The sequence below is a fragment of the Pelodiscus sinensis genome, chromosome 1 (genome assembly GCF_052426305.1).
Source record: "Pelodiscus sinensis isolate ZL-2025 chromosome 1, ASM5242630v1, whole genome shotgun sequence".
Lineage (NCBI taxonomy): Eukaryota > Metazoa > Chordata > Testudines > Trionychidae > Pelodiscus > Pelodiscus sinensis.
The window spans coordinates 193,054,992-193,078,786 of record NC_143052.1 but is presented as its reverse complement, the minus strand read 5'-3'; the positions used below and the strand labels follow the sequence as shown (position 1 = coordinate 193,078,786).

Below are 23,795 nucleotides of genomic sequence, written 5' to 3'. Positions count from 1 at the left end.
AGAACCACCTACGCTACACCTCCGCACATGGCTTCTCGAGGGTTCCAAGACCACGAGGTCCAGTGCTCTGAACGTGTGAGAGATGTCCTACTGCACAACAGGAGGGAGTCCACCAGGGTGACTTACCTGCAGAAATGGAGGTGTTTCACCTCCTGGTGTCAGATGACACAAGTCAACCCCAATGAAGCTCCAATACAAACTATTCTGGACTACTTATGCACCACGAGCACAGATGGGTTATCTGTCTCTTTGATCAAGGTCCACCTGGCCACCATCTCGGCCTTCTGCGAATGAATTTGGTATTTGTACACCTACTATCATGGAGGTTTCTCAAAAGTCTTCACAATCTGTGCCCACCTCGTAGGATGCCAACCCCCACATGGGACCTTAATCTGGTATTGACTGCTCTCATGAAGCCCCCTTTCAAGCCAATGGCTTTCTATACCCTGTTGCTACTCACCATGAAAGTTCTCTTTCTGGTAGCCATAATTTCTGCGAGGATAGTCAGTGAAATAGGCATGCTAATGGAGGGCCCACCCTATACAGTGTTCGGTCAAGATAAAGTGACTTTAAGACCGCATCCAACGTTCCCCTCAAAGGTTGGCATGAGCTTCCATATCAATGAGCCCGTTGTCCTGCCTGTGTTCTTCCCAAGACCTCAAGCTTCTCCCAGGGAGGCAATCTGCATTTGTTGGATGTACAAAGAGCTTTGGCATTTTACACTGACAGAACTCAGGGTTTTTACAAGACCGCATGACTCTTTGTTGCTACAACTGGCCTTTCAAAGGGCAACACCATCTCAACTCAGTGAATTTCAAAATTGACAGTGACTTGCATTCTCCAATGCCATTCACTCTCCAGCAAACCTCTGCTAGCCTTACCGAGAGCCCATTCTACTCGGGCTATGGCAGCATCCACAGCTTTCTTCAAAAATGTGTCACTATGAGACATCTACCGGGCAGCCATGTGCTCCTCTGCTCACACATTCTCTAAACATTAGTCATGCCACAACTGGAAAACGATACAGCGGTGGCCATAGCAGTTCCATCTGCTGCTATTAAGCAGTAACTCTGAGTCCCACCAACCACATGGGACAGTGCTTGGTAGTCACGATATGTGAAGCACCCACGGGAATGTCACCCGAAGAAGAAAAGCGAGTTACTTTCCTTGCACTGTAACGATTGTTCTTTGTGGTGTGTGTCCCCAAAGTTGCTCCACTACCCTCCTTTCCTCTCACAACTCGGAGTACATCTGCTCTGCAGTAGATGAGGAACTGAATAGAGGGGGCGGGCCACACTCAAACTGCTGGCATCATGAGATGCCTGCTGCACATGCACAACCTGACTAGCAACTACTTAGAAAAAGCTCCAATTTGCAGCTCTGGAGATGTCTGTCACCATACATGGAGCACCCATGGGGACACACACCTCGAAGAACAGTCGTTACTGCAAAAGGTGAGTAACTCCCTTTTTCTCATGTCCCTATGACTTTGATCTATTGGCAAAATATCTGTGAAGAATCAAACACAAAATATTCTCTGGAGCACAATATACAGTTATGTGTGAGCGAGTGTGTGTGTATATGCATATATACCACCTTCTCTCTCTCTCTCTCTCTCTCTCACACACACACACACACACACACACACACACACACACACACACATGCATGTTTCTAGGGTCTAGCTATAAAAGTACACTTTAAATACATCCGCTTGGCAAAAAACCAGGGTGAGATTCTCTCTGTGTTCAGCTTATTACCAGCCAAGTCAGAACAGTGACAATGGCAGGTCTTGATGGAATTGAATATATTGGCCTTTTAATTAGGAGACGGGCCCCCTCTGATCGATCACATCTAGACTTTGTTAAGACCATAACCAAGGGTGAAAAGAAAATACTAAATATGGAAGCCTTAACACTCTTTCTATGTTTTCTTTAGGAATAGGAAGAGGAGTTGTGTGTAAGATATTATATTTGGATTCCTACCTTCCGCCTGTTGCAAAACTAAATATAAAAAAACAGTTATCTTCTGAAGTTAAATGGGCATTATCCCTTTAAAATCTTGGAGTTAAAAAGGAGTTTTACATACTATCCCTGCCTTTGGGGCCCACTTTATGTTCTTTTGATTTTACAAGTGACTCTTCCAGTTTAAAAATATATATTTCTCTCATCCTTGATAACCTATAAGACCCACAAATAGCAGGAAAAACTGACTGACTATATGCGGGAGGGAATAATAAATTGACTATGTGCAGAATGCTGTCAAATATATAAAGTAAGCAAACAAGAAAAATATTTTTGTCTAATCTCAATTCTAATCACTTCAGGTGTTACTTGTAGCAATATTAGGTGAAATTTCAGACAGAATCAGGATTTTTAAGTATATGATGTTTCTTTAATCTTGTTCAAAAACTAAGGTAACTTCCCTTCATAATTACCTGAAAAACCTTTTGACGAAAAAATGCCATAAAAAGTACTAAGATTCTTCCTCTTCCTCCTCTTCCTCCTCCTCTTGCTCCTTCTCCTCTTCCTTGTTTGTAGAAAGAGATACAAAGTGGCCACAAGAGAGTTGAAAGAAAAATTAGCACTCTTGAAATGCAGACCCGTAAATTTGCAACTATATTATGTTTCAAGCAGATGTAACATTCATTAGTATATAAAACAGAAATAGCACAGATATAATTAATGTAGGTTTTTTTTTTTAAATGAATGGAGATGCCTATCTCCTAAAACCAGAAGGGACCTTCAAAGATCATCAAGTCCAGTCCTCTGCCTTCACAGCAGGACCAAATACCATCCCTGACAGATTTTACCCCAGATCCCTAAATAGCCTCCTCTAGGAGAGAGCTCACAACCCCAGGTTTAGCAGGCTAATGCTCAAACCACCAAGCTATCCCACCCCCTGTGTTTGTTTTAAAATACACAGAGAGACTAGCCTAATGGTATTAATAGGCAAGCTTTGAGGTGTAAAAATCCCTTTTTACAGATCAGTTGGGGAAAAAGAAACATCTCAGGGTGCGTCTAGATAGCACCCTTCTGTTGGAATAAACTACGCAATTTGCGTAATGCAAATTGCATAGTTGATTCCGAGTTTAAGTCTACATAGCGCTGAATTTCAAAATAAGGCACTATTCTGACAAATCTCTTAACCCTTGTTGAACGAGGGCTACACAGACGCTGGAATAGCTCAACACCCCTTGCCTCAGGAACTAGGCTGCTGCAAAGCCTGAAGTCATTCACTGCCAAATAATAAGCCTGTGTTTCCATTCCCAACATGTTCTTTGCGTTTTGACATATAGAATGAATTTCAATGAAAACATCCAAAAAAATATTCTGACTAAGGAATATCAGCCAGCCAAAGGAGCCATTATCTGAAAGTTGTCACTTACATGCCACAGAGGGTACATCTGATGAGTACATCTACACTAGAGGTGGGCAATAAAACAACAGCGTACCACGGCTGCTATATTTACCAGTACCTCCACAGGTACAAGCAATCGCAGCTCCCATTGGCCAGGAACAGCAATCCATGGCCAATGGGAGCTATGATCCCCCATAACTTCTGAGGCACAGGTAAATACAGCATTGTGGGGGCCTGCCGGGGGCTAACCCTAGTAGACCGGATCCACCTGTGGGCTGATATTTGCCCACCCGTTTCTATATGGAATAAAAGACTCATGACATCGGTGCAGCTGATTGGGGTTACCTGACTTGAGCTCATGGGACTCAGGCTGGAAGGCTATAAATTGCAGTGTTGACATCCAGGCTCAAACCTGAGCCTGGGCTCTGAGACCCTGGAAGGAACGATGATCTGTAAGCTTGGGCTCCAACCCAGCCTCTAATATCTGCACTGTAATTTTCCACTCCCAAAAGCCCAAGTTAGTTGGCCTGGGCTCTGAGACTCAGATCTGTGGGGTTTTTAATCAGGGCACATCCATACTACATGGAAGACCAATGCTACCGTGGTCAGAGGACGCCCCCATTGGCGCCAGTACTCCTGCTCCTCATGAGGAGTAAGCGAAGCCATTTGCTCCCATCAGCCTCCTGCTGTATGGATGGCAAGAAATGTGATATAAGATACTTCGATTCCAGCTACATAATTTACGTAGCTGAAATTGTGCATCTTACTTTGACTTTCTGATGTAGTGTAGACCAGGCCTCAAGTGTAAACATACACTTGTTTGTTCTGTCTTCCTCTGCAATGCAACTGAAGCTTTAAAAGGCAGTTCTGCTCTGAAAGAGGGTAAAAGTGCATTATGCTGTTTTGTGTTTATTGTCCTTCAATGATTTCTGGATTACGTCTGCTTCTTTTGCGAGTAAAAAATATTGCTAACTGCCACACCAACGGATTCCATCCAGATAGTGAAAAATCAGGATGGGTTCTTTCAGGAGTGTGCATAAAAAAGCAATTAACAAGTGGGCAACTAGACTGCAATTAGAAGTTCCCCCACTCAGAGCTATATTAACTCTGTAGTGCTAACAGAAGCTATAAAAAATACTTGAGTCAGCAAAATAAATGGTTACAACTAAATGCACAGGTGGGAGGAGACCTGATGAGTACAAAGGTGCCAGTTTAACATAGCTGCATTAAGGGATCAGTTCTTCACAGTAAAACTTTATAAAGCTCCCCTTAGATTAACTTAAATGTGATGTTTTTGGAACTAATTCACATCTATCCATAAGAAGGATTTCTATTATCCAGTATTCTCAAAAACAATCCAAGAAGGCTCACAAACAACTGACATCATTTTAGTTTTGCTTATTGGATTTGAAATTCAAACCACTACATTTAAAGCATCAAGTGTAGAGATACTTTTTAAAAGATCTCTATATGACATAGCTTTGATGTATAACTATTCAGTGAGGTAATGGAGCAGAACCTAGGGAGATGTTTAAAAAGCAGCAACATAGCAATAGATGGATGTAGATTCCTTCCATAAGAGAGTCCTGCTTCTCTCAAATTTAGAGATGGAAAGCAAAAGGGGTTTTACTTCTCTGAGGCCCTGGCTGATAGAAGAAGTGAATAGAGAAAACCTGGAGCATTCCTAACAACGGGTCGCTTTTAGGTCTGCATGACACAGCTCTGACTATAGCCATGTATAGATAATAAATCTGTTACAAAACAGAAAAATGGCTATTTTCCAATATGAATCAGCAATTAGCTCAGGCGAGTAATTAAACTTATTGAGGACATTAGGGAAAGATTTAGCACATAAACCTGCAACCCCTGTGTGACTACTGACTGATCTATTGACTTATCTTTGTAAAGGTTTGATAGATAAGTCTCTATATATTCTGGGCAGGGATAAGGTGTCTTGTATGGGCAACACCACTTCAGCTGTAAGGACAGTTCTTAGGGATTCGAGACATTTATAACACATAATACAGACAGTTTTAAATTAGTGAGTTTCAGAGGAAATGGGTGTCTTGAGAACCCTCAGCAAATTTTATTAAAGAGTTTTTGAATGAAAGGTTCCCTTCATTAAGTTTCTAATTGTCAGGGTCAATGGTCTGCTGTTCAATCTGATAGATTGTGACAATGAACAATAACTGTACCAGACTTTAATGTCAGTATTTTAAGTTTGAAAGTGGGTAGCTGCCAAAGAGATTTGTGAATTAACTCACTTCTAGATGGGGATGAGCGGGAACTGAATGCATGCACACACTACAGTGTACTATGGAAAACATAGTATCTGAACATGCTATTGCATCTCTATCGCTGGGTGTTCTTCCTCCTCTTCTTACACAAAAAGAGCTACCAAAAAGATTTTTAAAGAGGCAGATCAAAGAAAGAATGTCAAAGGTCATAGAGGGAAAAGAGATGAGATTAAAACCTATTTAAATTCGAGCAATTTAAATTCTGAACTCTGAACTATATTTTGAGGTACTGTTCCCTAGAAGATCACATCCAAAGAACACTTACCCTGTGTTTCTATTCTGAAAAGTGACTACAAAATTATGATAATAGATTCCTATATCTTTTGTCTCTCAATGACTTCCAGTCAATTCTTCTCAACTTACCAAGAATGGATGCTTTTTTTTTGTCTACCCTGTAAAATCAAAATGGACTCAAGAGTCATGATAGGCCATATCTTGCTTGTACAATAACCAAGGATTAAAATTATGTATTTGGAATTTAGTTAACAATTCTGCTGAGGAAGAGAATCCAGCAGACATGTTGGCTTTGCAATGCCTATAGGAACAAAAAGTAATGCAAACTGGTTTTAGATAGTAAAGTAAGCACAAGTGATTGAGGAAAACCTTTACAATAAATATTATTTAGTTTAAAATAGTAACTTGCTTACTGAGGCAAGGGGCTAACCCTACACAAGAAGTAGAGGGCTTGAAGGAATGGAGGTGATGGGACAGGAGAGCACAGAAGATACAATTAGTTGCTAAGGGCACATGTATAGTGAGTTCTGAGGGAAAAGTGAGGCAGTTTGCATATGACCTGAGAAATTATTTGAGAAATAGCAGGCACCTATGCCATAACACAATTTTAAAATAACTTAAAAAAACAACAAATAGTTCTGCAGCACCTTAGGGTATGTCTACACTTGCCCCCTACTTCGAAGTAGGGAGGCAAATGAAGCATACTGAAGTTGCAAATCAAGCCCAGGATTTAAAAATCCCACGCTTGATTTGCATGTTCCCAGCCAGTCGCCATTTTAGAAATTCACTTGCCTGGAGTAACTGCTACACGCAGCAGTGAAACGGGAGTCCGATTTAAAGTCCTAACTCAAATTAGATGGTATTCCTCTTGCAATGAGGTAATTTTTCCTTAGATAAAAGGTAAGGAAAAATAATACGACATTCAAGAGAAATGGGCAGGGCAATGTAGGCCTTGTTCATGTCATATGAGGTGGAAAATAGGGGTTGAAAAAAAGATACCTGAAAAGAGAGAGAAAGGATGATGCAGAAGAAGTGACAGGAGAAAGGAGGAAAGGAAGAGAAAGTGGAAGAGCAGAGAGAAGAGAGGCAACACTTAGGTCAGGCCAGTGAGTACAGCAGCATTCATAGTCTACAGAAGTCCAAAATGTAGCTGTTTCTTATGACAAGAAGAAGGCCACATATATGAAGGTTGTTTCTTCTGCTGCAGCAGCTACCTAGATGACTTTCTGCAGGAGTTCCTGGACACATGGGTGAGTAAATGAGGGGAGAGAGAGAACTACTGAGGCCCAGTGGCCCAGAGAATATGTTGACAGATCTAGTCAGTAGTGCGTGGTGAGGAAGGCCATCAGACATAACTGCACTTTTCCCTCCTACTTCCTGAGGCTGATGTGTGTGAGGAGTTTTTCAAGGATTTGGAGGACTGTAATTGGTCTCCTCAGCAGTTCACCTTCATTGGCCTTGGCTATTTTGAGTGGGACAGCTGCCAGCAGAGAGAGGGTGGAAAGAACTGGTAGGCCCTACATTTATTGCCATTTGCTGTTAGTTCCTAATTCTGCTATTGTAGCTTTTGTTGTGGAAAGACCTTCCAGAATCTGGATCCTTCCAAACAACTCCATAATGGAGACAGTCACAGCTTATCGTATCATCGGTCACATAGTTCTTGGCAGGGATCAAGACATCTTTAACTAGCCAGGATTCCTTAGAATTTTTATCTGACATAACGACCAGCAGAACCTCTATATTGAGGTTTCCTTTTTAAATTGTATGAAACAAAAATAGTTAATGGAGCTAAAATGTCAATATTGGGTTCATAATGGTGTAGGAATGAAATATAAAACGACAATGCTGTCACTGTCTTATCTTGGTTTGAAAGAGCAGAAGTTGGTAAACATGGTAAACTGAAACGCCAACAGGGACCTGACTATAGTTCTACAGATGCAGCAACATGGTTGCAAATTACAGTGGGTAGTGAGCAAAAGGTCACCCTTTCAGAATACAAGACACAGTAATGTTTCTAAATTAACTGTAACCAGTCAGGAAAAAGACCTGGGCATGGACAGCTTGGTCAAAACCTTTCCTCCACAGCCAGATATGGTCAAATAAGCAAACACGATGAGTTGGGCTGTAGAATAAATAGAAAACAATACTGAATGTGGCATAATACCATTCTATAGATGGATGCTACATGCCCAGCTTAACTACTGACATCTACCTTTCTTATATAGCCTCCGTGACGATCGTCCTTGGGTATCTGACGATCTTTAACACATTTATCCATACACCTCTGAGGCAGGGAAAAGCTACTGTCCTGCCTTTACAGTTGGGAATCACACAGAGTCTAAATGACTTGCTCATTTTCATACAGAAAGTTCATGGCAGAGGAGGAAATTTAACCTAGAGCTCCTGAATCCTAGGCTAACACCCTAACTGCTATATCCTTCCTTTCTTCAGTTTTAGTTACCCTCTCTTAGGGTTCATCTACACTGCACCCTCAGCTTGAAATAAGCGACACAATTTGAGTTATGCAAATTATGTCACTTATTTTGAGTCAATTTTTAAATAGCTTATCTACACAGCACTTATTTTGAAATAAATCGCTATTCCGAAACATCTCTTACTCCTCATGGAATGAGGTTTACAGGGACGTCGGAACAGTGAGCCCATTATATTTTGAAATAATGGGCACGCTCAAAAGACGCGGAATAGCTATTTCAGGATACCTCTGGCATCCTGAAATAGCGCCGCAGTGTAGACACACCCTTTACAGAGAATACAGCAGAAATAGACATGGGCATCGTAAGAGCTAGCAGAAGTTCGAGAGTCTGATGGGATTTGGAATATTATATGAAAGTTGTTTTTGGACAGATATTTTCTTAGTTGTATCTAGTGACAGGGCCTCTGCCCCACACTGGCCCTACAAGAATTAAAACCAACCTAGGGAGGCTGAGTGGTAGGTAATCACAGATGGGGCTGCAGATAACAAGACTGAGTGTGAGGCAACCACCTGTGGGGGCTGCAGATAAGTATGCTGAAATGCAGCTGCAGATAATTAGAGCACAGCTGACCCTGATAAGAGGGAAACCACAGATCGGGGAAGGAGAGTTTGCTGCAAGGAGCCTGAGGGGGTTTGTTGCTCCCCTGGGAGAAGGGAGGGGTAATAGCACTGAGGCCTACATCCACAGGTGGATGCCACAAAACGAGACGTGGAATGGAACAGAAGTGACAACAGTGAGACGCTGCTAGTAGAGGACCCCTCAGGCTAATTCCCAGCATGATCAGCAGGAAGCACCATGGGGTGGGGCAAACCCCATCATACCCCTTGAAGAAACATTTGAACATTGCTGGAGTCGGGTGGGTAAAATATGCTCTGAGAGAACGCAAACGAAAAAGTCAGGTTATCCCATAATCATAAAAAGATCACTTTAAACTCATTATTTCCCCCTATTCCCTAATACCCAACTGTTATACTGACCAAAAGACAACTGTTTTTTCTACCTGGGACTCAAACCTATTTTGTAAGAAATGAAAATGAAAACCAGCAAATTCTTAGTTATATAGAAGAGGCATTGCATTATGTCATTACAAAGCCTCTCATACGCAGCTGCTTAATACATTTTAAGACTTCAACAACTTGTTCCAGCATTCTGTTCTCATTTGAAAAACATTAGACTAGAATGCCAGCCAGAACAGCAAGTAACTCAATCTAGCCAAGGGACGTTCTACAGTGTTACCCAGGGCTTCCCCCAAGGTTTGAGAAAAGATATTAAAAGGCTGCCATGTGCAGGCTGAAAGTAAGTAAATCATGGAAAATGAACAGATGCTACTTAAGGATGAAATTCAACCCTGTGCCGCAAGCTAGCACAAGGACTAGGCACTACCTAAGTTCCCTCTATGCCCTATTTTTAGGGTTCAAAGGAAACTTTAATTAGTTAATAACTCTTATGTATGGAGGTGCATCTAATGCTTAATGATTTAAAATAAGTGAAGGGTAGGAAGAGGCTTTTGTAGACAGGTACAATCTTTAGGAAAACCCTGCAACAAATGGAAAAAAGCTTCTGTCTTCATCTTTATAGGGTCTGTTGCTGGCAAAGAGGTGAAACATCTGTGACTGCCATTCAAAGAGGACAGGCTCAATTCAGCATAGTGTTTCTGCTACCTTCTGACCCACACAAGCTACAAAGAAGCCTGGATACTGAAGCAGCAGCAGGTCCACCCATTCAGAAGAAAGGCCTGCCTGCAGCAGAAAAACATGCCCCAACTCAGAATATCTTATAAGACACAGAATATCTTACTGTCCCTGTATAAAACTATGGTATGCCCACATCTTGAATACTGTGTACAGATGTGGTCTCCTCTCCTCAAAAAGATGTTTTGGCCTTGGAAAGGGTTCAGAAAAGGGCAACTAAAATGATTAGGGGTTTGGAACAGGGCTAAAGAGACTGGGACTTTTCAGCTTAGAAAAGAGGAAATTAAGGGGGGATCTGATAGAGGAATATAAAATCATGAGTGGTGTGGAGAGGGTGAATAAAGAAAAGTTCTTCATTAGTTCCCATAATAGAAGAACTAGAGGACACCAAATGAAATTAATGGGTAGCAGGTTTAAAACTAAGAAAAGAAAGTTCTTCTTCACACAGCGCATAGTCAACCTGTAGAACTCCTTGCCACAGGAGGCTGTGAAGGCTAGGACTATAACAGAGTTTAAAGAGAAGCTAGATAATTTCATGGAGGTTAGGTCTATAAAAGGCTATTAGCCAGAGGATAGAAATGGTGCCTCTGGCCTCTGTTTGTCAGAGGCTGGAGATGGATGGCACAAGACAAATCGCTTGATCATTGTCTTCAGTCCACCCCCTCTGGGGCACCTGGTGCTGGCCACTGTCGGCAGACAGGATACTGGGCTAGATGGACCTTTGGTCTGACCCAGTATGGCTGTTCTTATGTTCTTAACTCAACAACTGCAGTCATGTAGAACAGTAGGGGGAAGGGGGAAGGAAGTCATGTGCAAAATAACCTCCCCAGATCCATACACATGGGCAGTCTGTGCCTCTCACGCATGGGAATTGACCAGGCTAGTAACATAAAACCCCTAGCTAAGGAGGAAGAGGTTCACTTCTTCCGTAAACATACATAACCATCTCCATGGCCTGCAGCATAGTCAAAGAGAGCACTCCCCCTGGCTGGTGCAATTCTGGACCACTGAAGGATAGCTCCTAGAACATTTTTCGTATAGTTCCTAGCACATTTTTATCCACTGTTACCTTTCTGAAGTTAGCAAAGTAGAGCAGGATCTGACCAGTGTCTTTTACAAATATTATTCCAATGGGCCTTGTTGGAACTTAACTGGTTTCTTCTTGCTTAATCTGTCCTTCACATGGATCTCTGTGGGGGAGGGGGGGGATAATGCCTCAGCATGAAAAGAGCAGATACAGGCAGAAAAGAGCAATAGAAGTGCTCTCTCAGTTCATTTTTGTGCTTAATGGCTTGGTATCTGTCACAATGATTGGGTTCTCCATGAAGCAGGCCCCCTTTTTTGTGTGTGTTACACAATGCTAGTGAATGTTTTAGTTTCTTCTGTGGTCTGTTTCCCAGTTCAAACATCAGTTTCTTTCTCTCAACTTTCTTCCCTGTGATGACATTGACTGGGTCAGGACCCAGGATACCCACTCCTTTCTTCCCTGACATATATGTGACAGTGGTCCCCACAAAGCAACTACTGCTCAGTCGAGAGGCACACCATCCAATAAACATAAGAACAGCCATCCTGGGTCAGACTAAAGGTCCAGCTAGCACAGTATACTGTCTGCTGACAGTGGCCAATGCTAGGTGCCCCAGAGGGAGTGAACAGAACTGGCACCATGAAGTGATCCCTCCTCTATTGTCCAATCCTAGCTTCTGACAAACAGAAGCTAGGAACGCCATTCCTACTCATTCTGGCTAATAGTTATTGATGGACCTAAACTCCATGAACTTATCTAGTTCTTTTTTGAACCCTGTTACAATTTTGGCCTTCACAACATTGTCTGGTATAGGGTTAATAGTGCATCACTGCAAGTTTAAGGCTAAGCATTTATTGTGGAGAGTGAGCAGCATTTCTGAGGCTACGTCTTCACTACACAGTTTTTCCGGGATACTGGAGGTATCCCGGAAAAACTCTGCCACGTCCAAGGAACACATCTGTTGTTCCGAATTCTTTTTCGGAAGAGCAGATGCACTTTTTCGGCATTCCTGTAAATCTTGTTTTATGAGGAAGAAGAAATGTTCCAAAAAAGAGTTTTTTTCCAACAACTGGCCCAGTGTAGATGGGCCAAAAGTCGGAAAAGCCTCTTCCGAAAAAAGAAGCGGAAAAAGCTACGCAACTTGTGGTTCACAATTTGAGTAGCTTTTTATGGAAGAACAGTGTAGTGTAGACATAGCCTGAGGGAGCAAGTCTTCCATTTCAGTGTTATTAATGGTGATCCAGCTTTTTTTGAATGGCTCCTGTAGGTGTGGGAAGTGCTACTAAGGGAGGTTTCAGAGGATTCTTATAGACTCATATATTAATGATATGGTAGGCTGTAAAGAAATGAGAAGTGATGGAAGGCATAAGACAGAGTTTGTTTTCAATGAAATAAATACTACTGAGAATTGTGTGATTACAGGAGACTTTAACTTCCCAGACACAGATCAGAGAATACATGCTACTAACAACACCAGGGCCCAGATTTTCCTGGATGTGATAGCTTACAGATTTCTTCATCAACAATATGTGATGCCATTTTAGATTTGGTATTGATGAACAGCTGAGGTCCTCATTAAAAGGGCTGGTTGTAGAGGACAACATTGGTCTCAAGTGTTAAAGAGTTAATTCAATTTAAACTACATGAAAAGCTAAACAAAAATAGATCTGTAATGATGGTTCTTGATTTCAGAAGAGCTAACTTTAATAAATTCAGGGGATTAGTTGGGGAAGTGGACTGGACCAAAGTACTCAAGAATCTGAAAGTGAAGGAGGCTTGGCATTACTTGAAATCAACGTTGCAGAAACTATCTGAAGCCTGCACCCTAAGCAGGAAAAAATCATAGAGAAGGGTTGCAGACCAAACTGGATGAGCAAGCATCTCAAACAGGTGATTAAGAGAAAGCAGAAAAGAGTGGAATGGAAGACAAGAGTGACAGCAAGGGAAACTACCTTTTGCTGGTCCGAAAGTGCCGGGATAAAGTGAGAACTGCCAAAAGCCAAGCAGAGGTGGAACTTGCAAAGGGAATTAAAGTCAATGGTAAAAGGTTCAATAGGCATATGCATAAGAAAACAAGGAAAGAAGTGGGACTGCTAAGCACTGAGCATGGGGCGGAGAGTGAAGATGATCTAGACATGGCCCAACACCAAAACAAATATCTTTCCTAAATTTTTAAAGAGGCTAATGAAGATCTTAGGGGCAGTGGTATGGTGGCTAATGAGAACCAGGATATGTAGGTTGAAATCACATTAGAGATGGAAGACAAATTCAAATAGCTTAGCATGACTAAATTGGAGGCCCCAGATAATCTCCATCCAAGAAAATTAAAAGAACTTGCATTTGCAAGCCCAATAGTAAAGATTTTTAATGAATCTGTAAACTCAAGGGTTTGGAGAATTGCTAATATAGTTCCTATTTTTAAGAAAGGGGGGAACAAATTTTTTTTTAAATGTGGTTACGGACATAAAGGTGAATGGTAACTGAGATAAAATACATGATTTTACAAAAGGTAAATCATTCCAGACCAACCTGATCTCCTTCTTTGAGAAGATAACTGATTTAAGACAAGGAAAATCCAGTTGATCTAATCTACCTGGATTTGGTAAGGCATTCGATACAGATCTACATGAGAAATTATTAGTTAATTTAGAGAAGATGAGGGTTAATGACATCTAAAAGGTGAATAAGGAACTGGTTAAAAGGGAGACTACAACAAGTCACACTGAAAGGCTAATTGTCAGGTTGGAGGGAGGTTACTAGTATAGTTCCTCAGGGATTGATTTTGGGACTTTAACATTTTTATTACTGATTCTGGAGCAAAAAGTGGGAATGTGCTAATAAAATTTGAGGATACACAAAGTTGGGAGGCACAGCCAATACAGAAAAGGACTGGGATATCTGGATGACCTTATAAACTGGATTAATAGAAATGGGATGAATTTTAATAAGTATAAGTGTAATCCACTGGGTGGATTTGAACTTGGGATCTCAATTATAGGAGCCTCTACAGCTTGAGCTACAAAGCCAGCTGGCTCTCATCTTAGGCGATAGAGCTCAGTTGTTTTTTTCTCTGGCTGTAAGTGGTTTAAGTGCCAGTGAGAGACAGTGAACCTCACTAGGTGTGAGGGTTACACAAGGGCATGTGTTTAGGAACTAACAACATGAATTTTTCTATAAACTAGGGATTTATCAGTTGGAAATAATAGAGAAGGAGAAAGACCTGCATGACTGGTTGATCACAGGATGACTGAGACATCACTGGGATGCAGCCATGAAGAGGCTAATGCAGTACTAGGATGCATTAGGAAAGGTATTTCCAGTAGAGATAGAGAAGAGACACAAGGACTGGTGAGATCTCACCTGGAATATTGTGCATGATGCTGGTCTCCCATGTTTAAGAACAAGGAATTCAAACTGGAACAGATGCAGAGGAGGACTACTAGGCTGATCTGAGGAATGGAAAACCTATTTTACAAGAGGAGACTCAAAGAGCTTGGATTGTGTAGCCCAACCAAATGAAGGCTGAAGGCAAATATACAGGGCATGTCTACACTGCAGGGCAAAAGTTGAATTAAGCTATGCAACTTCAGCTATGCCAATTATGTAGCTGAAGTCAAAATAGCTTAATTTGGCTTCTGGCGCTGTCTACACAGCAGGAAGTCAAAGGAAGAACACTCTCCCTTTGACTTCCCTTACCCTCATGAAATGAAGGTTACAGAAGTCGGAGTAAGAAGTCCTCCAGCTCAAAATTATTTTGAAATAAGGAAATAATGTCAGTTATTCCGAAATAATACTGCTGTATAGAGACGTACCTTATGACTGCTGTCTATAAATACATCAGAGGGATAAATACCAGGGATGGGGACGAATTTTTTAAGTTAAGCACCCGTGTGGACACAATAACAAAAGGGTATAAATTGGCGATCAACAACCTTAGGTTTGAAATTAGAAAAAGGTTTCTAAATATCCAAGGGGTAAAGTTCTGGAACAGCCTTCCAATGGGAGTAGTGGGGACAAAAATCTAACTGGTTTAAAGACTGAGCATGATAAGTTTATGGAGATGATGGTATGAAAGCCTGCCTACAATGGCATGTGGCCTATAAGTGACTGCCAGTAGCAAAAATCCCCAGTGGCTGGTGATGGGACTAGATGGGGAGGGCTCTGAGTTACTTCAGAGAATTCTTTCCCAGGTGTCTGGCTAATAGGTCTCGCCCACATGCTCAGTGTCAGAGGGTATGTCTACACTACAGCACTAATTCGAACTAAGCTAATTTGAACTAGTGCATCTAGACCTAAAAACTAGTTCGAATTAGTGTTTTGCTAATTCGAACTAGCATGTCCACATTGAGTGGACCCTGAACCGAGGTTAAGGATGGCCGGAAGCAGTGCTGGCAGGGCATCAGGTTAGAACTTAGAGCATGGAGCTGCTGTCTCAGGATAGGCGAGGGCTGTGGTTAAAGGGACCCGACCCCCACCCTGGACAGACAGTTCTCAGGGGTTCCCCGCTCGCTTGTCTAACTAGATGAGGGACAGCAAAGAAGTCCTGGCTTGTAGTGCCCTGAATGCCCACACTCAGCACATCACAGCACTCGGCCATCAGTCCGGCTGCACTTGCCGCAGGCTGCCATCCGGGGGGGTGTGTGTCAATTGGGGGGCTGCAGGAGAGCTTCCACCCCAAGGAGCCCACAGAGCCACCACGTTCCTCCCGATCGGGGGCTCGTGCCCCATTCCTCTCTCACCTCCTTCCACTTACCCCTCCCTAGCCCCCCTTCCTGATGTACAAAATAAAGGACACGTGTGTTCAAAAATAGAAACTCTCTTTATTGAACAAAACTTGGGGAGACTGGGAAAAGGAGGTGGGAGAGGGGGAGAGAGAGGCTGGGAGAGGGGAGGGCAACTACAATGATCAGGGATTTGGAACAGGTCCCATATGAAGAGAGGCTACAGAGACTGGGACTTTTCAGCTTAGAAAAGAGGAGACTGAGGGGGGATATGATAGAGGTCTATAAAAGCACGAGTGGTATGGACAGGGTGAATAAAGAAAAGTTCTTCATTAGTTCCCATAATAGAAGGACTAGAGGACACCAAATGAAATGAATGGGTAGCAGGCTTCAAACTAGTAACAGAAAGTTCTTCACAAAACAAATAGTCAACCTGTGGAACTCCTTGCTGCAGGAGGCTGTGAAGGCTAGAACTATAACATAGTTTAAAGAGAAGTGAGATAAATTCATGGAGGCTGGGTCCATGGAGTGGTATTAGCCAGGGGATAGAAATGGTGTCCCTGGCCTCTGTTTTGGAAGGCTGGAGATGGATGGCACGAGACAAATGGCTTGGTCATTGTCTTCGGTCCATCCCCTCTGGGGTTGCTGGTGTTGGCCGCTGTCGGCAGACAGGCTACTGGGCTAGATGGATCTTTGCTCTGACCCAGTACGGCCGTTCTAAGCTCAGGGCTCAGGGTCGGGAGTCTCGGTGGACCACCTTGATTTTCATGCAAACCTGCTCCTGGGTGGCCAGGCTGGCAGCTATCCTGCCCTAGACGGCCACTTTCCTGTGCCTAGTGCGGAGGTCGTGAATGAGGTCCACGATCTCCGCACTAGACCAGGCGGGCGCCCGCCTCTTACGGCCCCGGGCAGGCTCCTGGGAGCCGCCAGCCTGGTCCCGGGAAGAGGCGGAGGGCTGGGTGGCAGCGGGTGGCTGGTTCGTGCCGTGCCAGGTGCAGGGTCTGCTGGCTGGGTGCTGGCAGGCTTGCACTTTGCATGGCACCGTAGCCAGCCCGTGCCCCTTTAAGGACTCCGGGGCCGGGAGGGGGGCAGAAGAGTTTCCCTGGTGGTGCCCAGAGTGGCCACCAGGGAAAGCTGGGGAGGGCTAGCCTCCCACTAATTCGAATTAAGTGGCTACACAGCCCTTAATTCGAACTTCTTAATTCGAACTAGGCGTTAGTCCTCAGAGAATGAGGTTTACCTATTTCGAATTAAGCGCTCCACTAGTTCGAATTAAGTTCAAACTAGCGGTTTGTACGTGTAGTGCCTATCAAAGTTAATTTGAACTAACATCTGTTAGTTCGAATTATCTTTGTAGTGTAGACATACCCTAACTGAGCACCATATTTGGGGTCAGGAAGAAGTTTTCCCCTGGATCAGATTGGCTAAGACTCTGGGGGCGAGGCATCGTCTTCCTCTGCAGCATGGGTTCTGGGTGATTTGCAGGCTTAATCTAATGAAAATAATCAAATTCTCTGTAACGTGAAGTATTTAAATCATGATTGAGGACTTCAGTAATTCAGCCAGAGGTTAAGGGTTTATTGTAGGAGTGGATGGGTAAGGCTCTGTAGCCTGCAATGTGCAGGAAGTCAGATTAAACAAATCACAATAGTTCCTTTTGACCTTAAACTCAGGTCTATAGGACTTGAGCCAAGGCAATGCACTCGGAGTGGTACTGGCAAGACTTGTGCAACATTAGGAGCACTCTTACTTGGGGATAGCTGGGTTTCACAAGCACCTCAGGTGCCTGAACCATTGATGGCAACACCTTTTCTCTCTAGTATTGACAGTGTTTAAGTTTCCTGATTATTCCTCATACTAGTGTTTGGTTCTAGGTGAGGTTAAAAAAAATGTGCATGTTTATAAATCGCAAGGTAAGCTGTTCTAAAAGACAGCTATTGTTAGTCAAGACCCAGAACAAAGCTTACCCACATTGACTAACATTTCATGTTATCTATGACTTTTTGTGAATTTGAAGATGAATTCACACAAATTCCAGTTGTAGATATTTTTAGATCAACATAAGTGAGCTGCAGCCTGAGACTCACGCTGACGGATTTAAAGATTTTTATGAAGAAGTCCAGATTTAATGAATTTAGCCCAGATGTGGATTAAATTCCTAGAGAAGAAAAAAAATTACCTCATGTTCTTCTGATGGTAGTTCAGTAGAATTAGTGACGGCATCTACATTGTCTTCTGTGTGTGCCTCATTTTCTTCAGTTATTGCAGACTTTTCAGTCTCCTGACAACAAAGGGAAAGCACAACACACAGAACATTAGGCAGTTACAGAGCGGGAAAGAGGAGACAATAGATGTACAAAATTGATTGTTTAAGTGCTCTCTCAGAAACTCACTGTTTCAAGCCACCAGGTAGCCATTATACACTTGCCCATATTTATTTGGACATTGGGTGATCTGAATGATTTCTTTCTGAGGAAATGAACAAGCGGCTTGTATAGAGCTCTTCATTTTTAGTGCTTATGCAAGTTTATGTGAGCTTTGCAAGATCACACATTCACACACAAACTGTGGGTGTATCAGGCTACGTCTAGACTGCAGAATTTGTTCAGAAAAAGATATGCAAATTGTGAACTGCAATTTGTGTATCTTTTTCCGCCTTTTTTTTTCTTTTTTTCAGAAAAGGCTTTTCCAAAACGTGGCACGTCTACACGGTGCCAAATTTCAGAACATCCTCCTCTTTTGGAACATCCCTTATTCCTCTCATCGAAAGGAATACAGGGATGCCAAAAGAACGTGCCCGTTTTTTCAGAAATGTTCAAAAAAAGTGGATGCGTTCCCTGGATGCAGCAGAGATTTTTTGGGAAAACTCTGCAGTCTAGACATAGCCTCAGTGTACTAACTCCCTTTAAGACAAAAGAAGCCTATTTCTTAAGTACGTGAATAGGTCCTTAGAATTCATTTGTCTGTTCATTAAAAAAATCTCATCTCTAGCTCTGCTCCTAGGCAAAAGGGCCATAATCTTGAATTCAATAGAACTATTCAAAGTCTTAGGCTACGTCTACACTGGCCCCTTTTCCGGAAGGGGCATGTTAATTTCAGCTATCGTAATAGTGAAATCCGCGGGGGATTTAAATATCCTCCGCGGCATTTAAATAAAAATGTCCGCCGCTTTTTTCCGGCTTTTAGAAAAGCCGGAAAAGAGCGTCTACACTGGCCCCGATCCTCCGGAAAAAGCACCCTTTGAAGTAGGAATAAGATCCTCCGGAAAAGGGCGCTTTTTCCGGAGGATCGGGACCAGTGTAGACGCTCTTTTCCGGCTTTTCTAAAAGCCGGAAAAAAGCGGCGGACATTTTTATTTAAATGCCGCGGGGGATATTTAAATCCCCCGTGGATTTCACTATTACGATAGCTGAAATTAACATGCCCCTTCCGGAAAAGGGGCCAGTGTAGACGTAGCCTTAATGTTAAGCATTTTGTGTAAAGGTTTTGTTGGTCTGGGTCTCAGTGGGGATATAACATGCTGAATGAGTGGAATGGATGAAAATGGACTTCTGAGAGTGAACAAAATACTCAGTTATTACTTCTGCAACTTTGTGCTCCTCAGCCGAAACTTCGCCGTTTGGAAGGTTTGATGTCTCTTCAGCAGATTTCAACGCCTGAACCAAGGAAAATGAACAGTATGTGAGAACATGAATAAATCCACAGAACAAAGTTGTAGAAAGAGCAAGTAGATGCTAAGAAAAAAATGTTTAAAGATCTCTACCAGCAGGATACATTTTGGCAACTGACTCAATAACTCTTCATACTGATAGTACAGGTTGTACCTCCCTGGTCCGGCACCCTTGGGACCTGCCTGGTCCCGAACTAGGGAATCTGCTGGATTGGGGAGGTCGATGCAGTGTGGGGGGGTCTGCTTTCCCCCTGGCTCCCCAGGGGCTGTGCTTTTCCCCAGGCAGCTCCACTGCCAACCAGGGCTCTGCTCTCCCCACAGCATCAGGGGAAGGGAGCTCTACTTTTTGCCAGTGGCTTAGCTGCCACTTGGGGCTCCACTCTCATGCTGAAGTTCCGCTCTCCCTGCAGTGGCTGGGAACTCAACTGCCATCCAGAGCTTCATTCTCTCTCCAGTAGCTTTGCTGCCAACCGGGGGCTCTGTGCTCCTGCTCGTGCTCTCCCCAGCAGCTCTTCTGACGCATGGTGGCTCCACACTCCCCCCCAGCACCACGCCATTCCCATACCGTAGGAGATGTCAAAACAGTTTGGGAAGGCTAGAGATATAGTAGCAGATTGAATTATTCCTAATATAAATCAGTAAGGGTATGTCTACACTACCACCCTAGTTCGAACTAGGGTAGTAGTGCAGACATACCCTAAGTAATTTGCCTTTCTGCAATGTCATGTAAGTGTAGGGCCAACAAACCCATTGGAAATAATAATCATAGAATACTAGGACTGAAAGGGACCTCGAGAGATCATTGACTCCAGTCCCCTGCCTCCACGGCAGAACCAAGCACTGTCTAGACCATCCCCGATAGACATTTATCTAACCTACTCTTAAATATCTCCAGAGATGGGGATTCCACAACCTCCCTGGGCAATTTATTCCAGTGTTTGACCACTCTGACAGGGTACGTCTACACTACAGCGCTAATTCGAACTAACTTAGTTCGAATTAGTTAATTCGAACTAAGCTAATTCGAACTAACGCGTCTAGAACTAAAAACTAGTTCAAATTAGCGTTTTGCTAATTCGAACTAGCAAGTCCACATTGAGTGGACTCTGAACAGGGCTTAAGGATGGCCGGAAGCAGTGCCGGCAGGGCATCAGAGGAGGACTTAAGAGCGTGGAGATGCTGTCTCAGGCTAGCCGAGGGCTGCGCTTAAAGGGTCCCGACCCCCACCCCGGACAGACAGTTCTCAGGGGTGCCCCGCTTGCAAAGCAGTCCTGGCTTGGATTGCCCGGACTACCCACACTGGGCACATCACAGCACTCGGCCATCAGCCCGGCTGCACTTGCCGCAGGCTGCCATCTGAGGAGAGGGGGCAATCGGGGGGCTGCAGGAGAGCTTCCACCCGCAGAAGCCCGCAGAGCCAGCCCAGTCCTCCCCATCGGGGGCTCGTACCCCATTCCTCCCTCACCTCCTTCCACTTACCTTTCCCTAGCCCCCCTTCTTATTGATGTACAAAATAAAGATAACGTTTCTTCCAACATTGACTCTGTCTTTATTGAACAAAACTGGGGGAGACTGGGAAAAGGAGGTGGGAGAGGGGAAGAGAAAGGCTGGGAGAGGGGAGGGCAACTAACATGATCAGGGGTTGGGAACAGGTCCCAGGTGAAGAGAGGCTACAGAGACTGGGACTGTTCAGCTTAGAAAAGAGGAGATGGAGCGGGGACAGGATAGAGGTCTCTAAAAGCAGGGGTTGGGTGGAGAGGGTGCATTCAGAAAAGTTCTTCATGAGTTCCCATAAAAAAGAACTAGAGGACACCAAAGGAAAGGAATGGGTAGCAGGCTTGAAACTAGTAAGAGAAAGTTGTTGTTCTTCACAAAGCAAAGAGTTAACCTGTGGAACTCCTTGCTGCAGGAGGCTGTGAAGGCTAGAACTGGAACAGAGTTTAAAGGGAAGTGAGATCAAGTCATGGAGGTTGGGTCCATGGAGTAGTCTTAGCCAGGGGGTAGGAGTGGTGTCCCTGCCCAAAGTTTGTGGAAGGCTGGAGAGGGATGGCACGAGACAAATGGCTTGGTCACTGTCTTCGGTCCATCCCCTCCAGGGTCCCTAGGGTTGGCCGCTGTCGGCAGACAGGCTACTGGGCTAGATGGACCTTTGGTCTGACCCAGGACGGCCATTGTAAGCTCAGGGCTCAGGGTCGGGGGTCTCAGTGGACCCCCTTGATTCTCATGCACACCTGCTCCTGGGTGGCCAGGCTGGCAGCTCTCCTGCCCTAGACGGCCACTTTCCTGTGCCTAGTGCGGAGATCGTGGACGAGGTCCACGATGTCCGCACTAGCCCAGGAAGGTGCCCGCCTCTTGCGGTCCAGGGCAAGCTCCCGGGAGCCGCCAGCCTGGTCCCGGGAAGAGGGGGTGGGCTGGGGGACATCGGGTGGGAGGCTCAAGCCGTGCCAGGTGCAGGGTCTTCTGGCTGGGTGCTGGCAGGCTTGCACCTGGCACGGGCACCGTAGCCAGCCCGTTCCTCTTTAAGGGGTCCGGGGCCGGGAGGGGGGCATAGAGTTTCCCTGGTGTTGGCCAGAGTGGCCACCAGGGAAACCTGGGGAGGGCTAGCCTCCCACTAGTTCGAATTAAGGGGCTACACACCCCTTAATTCGAACTAGCTAGTTCAAACTAGGCTTAATCCTCGTAAAATGAGATTTACCTAGTTCGAACTAAGCGCTCCGTTAGTTCGAATTAAGTTCGAACTAACGGAGCGCTAGTGTAGCGCCTAGGAAAGTTAGTTCGAACTAACTTTGCAGTGTAGATATACCCACAGTTAGGAACTTTTTCCTAATGTCCAACCTAAACCTCCCTTGCTGCAGTTTAAGCCCATTGCTTCCTGTTCTATCCTCAGAGGCCAAGATGAACAAGTTTTCTCCCTCCTCCTTATGACGCCCTTTTAGATACTTGAAAACTGCTATCATATCCCCCCTCAATCTTTCCTTTTCTAAACTAAACAAACCCAATTCTTTCAGCCTTCCTTCAAAGATCATGTTCTCTAGACCTTTACTCATTCTTGTTGCTTTTCTCTGGACCCACTCCAATTTCTCCACATCTTTCTTGAAATGTGGTGCCCAGAACTGAACACAATACTCCAACTGAGGCCTAACTAGCGCAGAGTAGAGCGGAAGAATGACTTCTCATGTCTTGCTCACAACACTCCACATTTAGGAAAAAAATCATGTGCTTTGCCCTGACTCTGAAATGACTTATGCAAATGTTTAATGATACACACGAGAGTGGACTCAGTTGAATTCAGCATAGTTCCTTGTGTACTTAAAGATAAGAATACACTCTAGGGCTGGGGAGGCGCTGGGGACATGCATTGCCCACCATCCTTGTGCTCCGGGACCAGGGAGGTTGGGGACATGTACCATCCGTACTTCAGGGCTGAGGAGGCTGGGGAGATGTGCTATCTGTGCTCTCGGGCTGGGGAGGCGGGGGAACGCATGCCACCTGTGCTCTGGGGCTGGGGAGGAGGGGGACCATACCCCCACCTGCCCATGGTGCTGTGAGAGGGAGTGACTTGCCTCCTGTCGGGGGCAGGGCCTGTGTAGAAGGGCCGGGGCCGGGGGCAGGGGGCTTGTCACCTCCAGTCCTACCTTCACCCACTGCCCATGAACACATATTTAAGTGCTTTGCTGGATACGGACCTACAAGTGCTGTAAAAACTTGTATCAACCGTATTAATTCTTGGTATTGTGGTAGCACCTTGGGGATGCAAATCATGGAGCCGGGGAGTAACGGTAGTTCGAACTAGGAAGCCTAGTTCGAACTACCTAGTTTGTGCCGCGTGTAGCCGCGCGGCACAGGGTTCGAACGAGCGGGGATTTAAAAATGGCGGAGCCCCGCTTATGCAAATGAAGCCCGGGAAATTCAAATCCTGGGCTTCATTTGCAATTGCGGTATGACTACATTACCCTCCTATTTCGAATTAGGAGGGTAGTGTAGACATACCCTAATAGATTAGTAAGACATGATTTCCCTTTACAGAAACTATGTTGACTTTTGCCCAACAAATTATGTTCTTCTACATGTCTGACAATTTTATCTTTACTATTGTTTCAACTAATTTGCCCGATCCAATACAACAGGGCTGGACTTTGAGCTATATGTGAGACAGTGCAGAAAGGTGGGTTGGGAAACACCACTGGCCTAGTTAAAGAGTCCAGGGTTGTATCTACAACTTCCTCTGTCAAAGCAAGCTGAGTCACAGCCTATCATTTCTTGAAGGAGCTGTGCCCCTCCCGTCAGGGGTGGAGGAGGT

The 23,795-nt window shown here is 44.3% G+C and overlaps 1 protein-coding gene across 1 annotated transcript in view; it reads right to left on the bottom strand.

Annotated features, from left to right (window-relative positions):
* The window catches only part of SH3BGR (SH3 domain binding glutamate rich protein), a 50,592-nt gene that overhangs the window by 5,572 nt on the left and 21,225 nt on the right, over window positions 1–23,795 (bottom strand). Inside the window, exons 4-6 of the mRNA XM_006111781.5 lie at window positions 19,407–19,481; window positions 18,005–18,106; window positions 2,438–2,529 (exon numbers count right to left, since the gene is read on the bottom strand). Of these exons, the coding sequence (XP_006111843.2) occupies window positions 2,476–2,529; window positions 18,005–18,106; window positions 19,407–19,481 (231 nt within the window). The 3' untranslated portion in view covers window positions 2,438–2,475. The remainder of the gene's footprint in view (window positions 1–2,437; window positions 2,530–18,004; window positions 18,107–19,406; window positions 19,482–23,795) is intronic.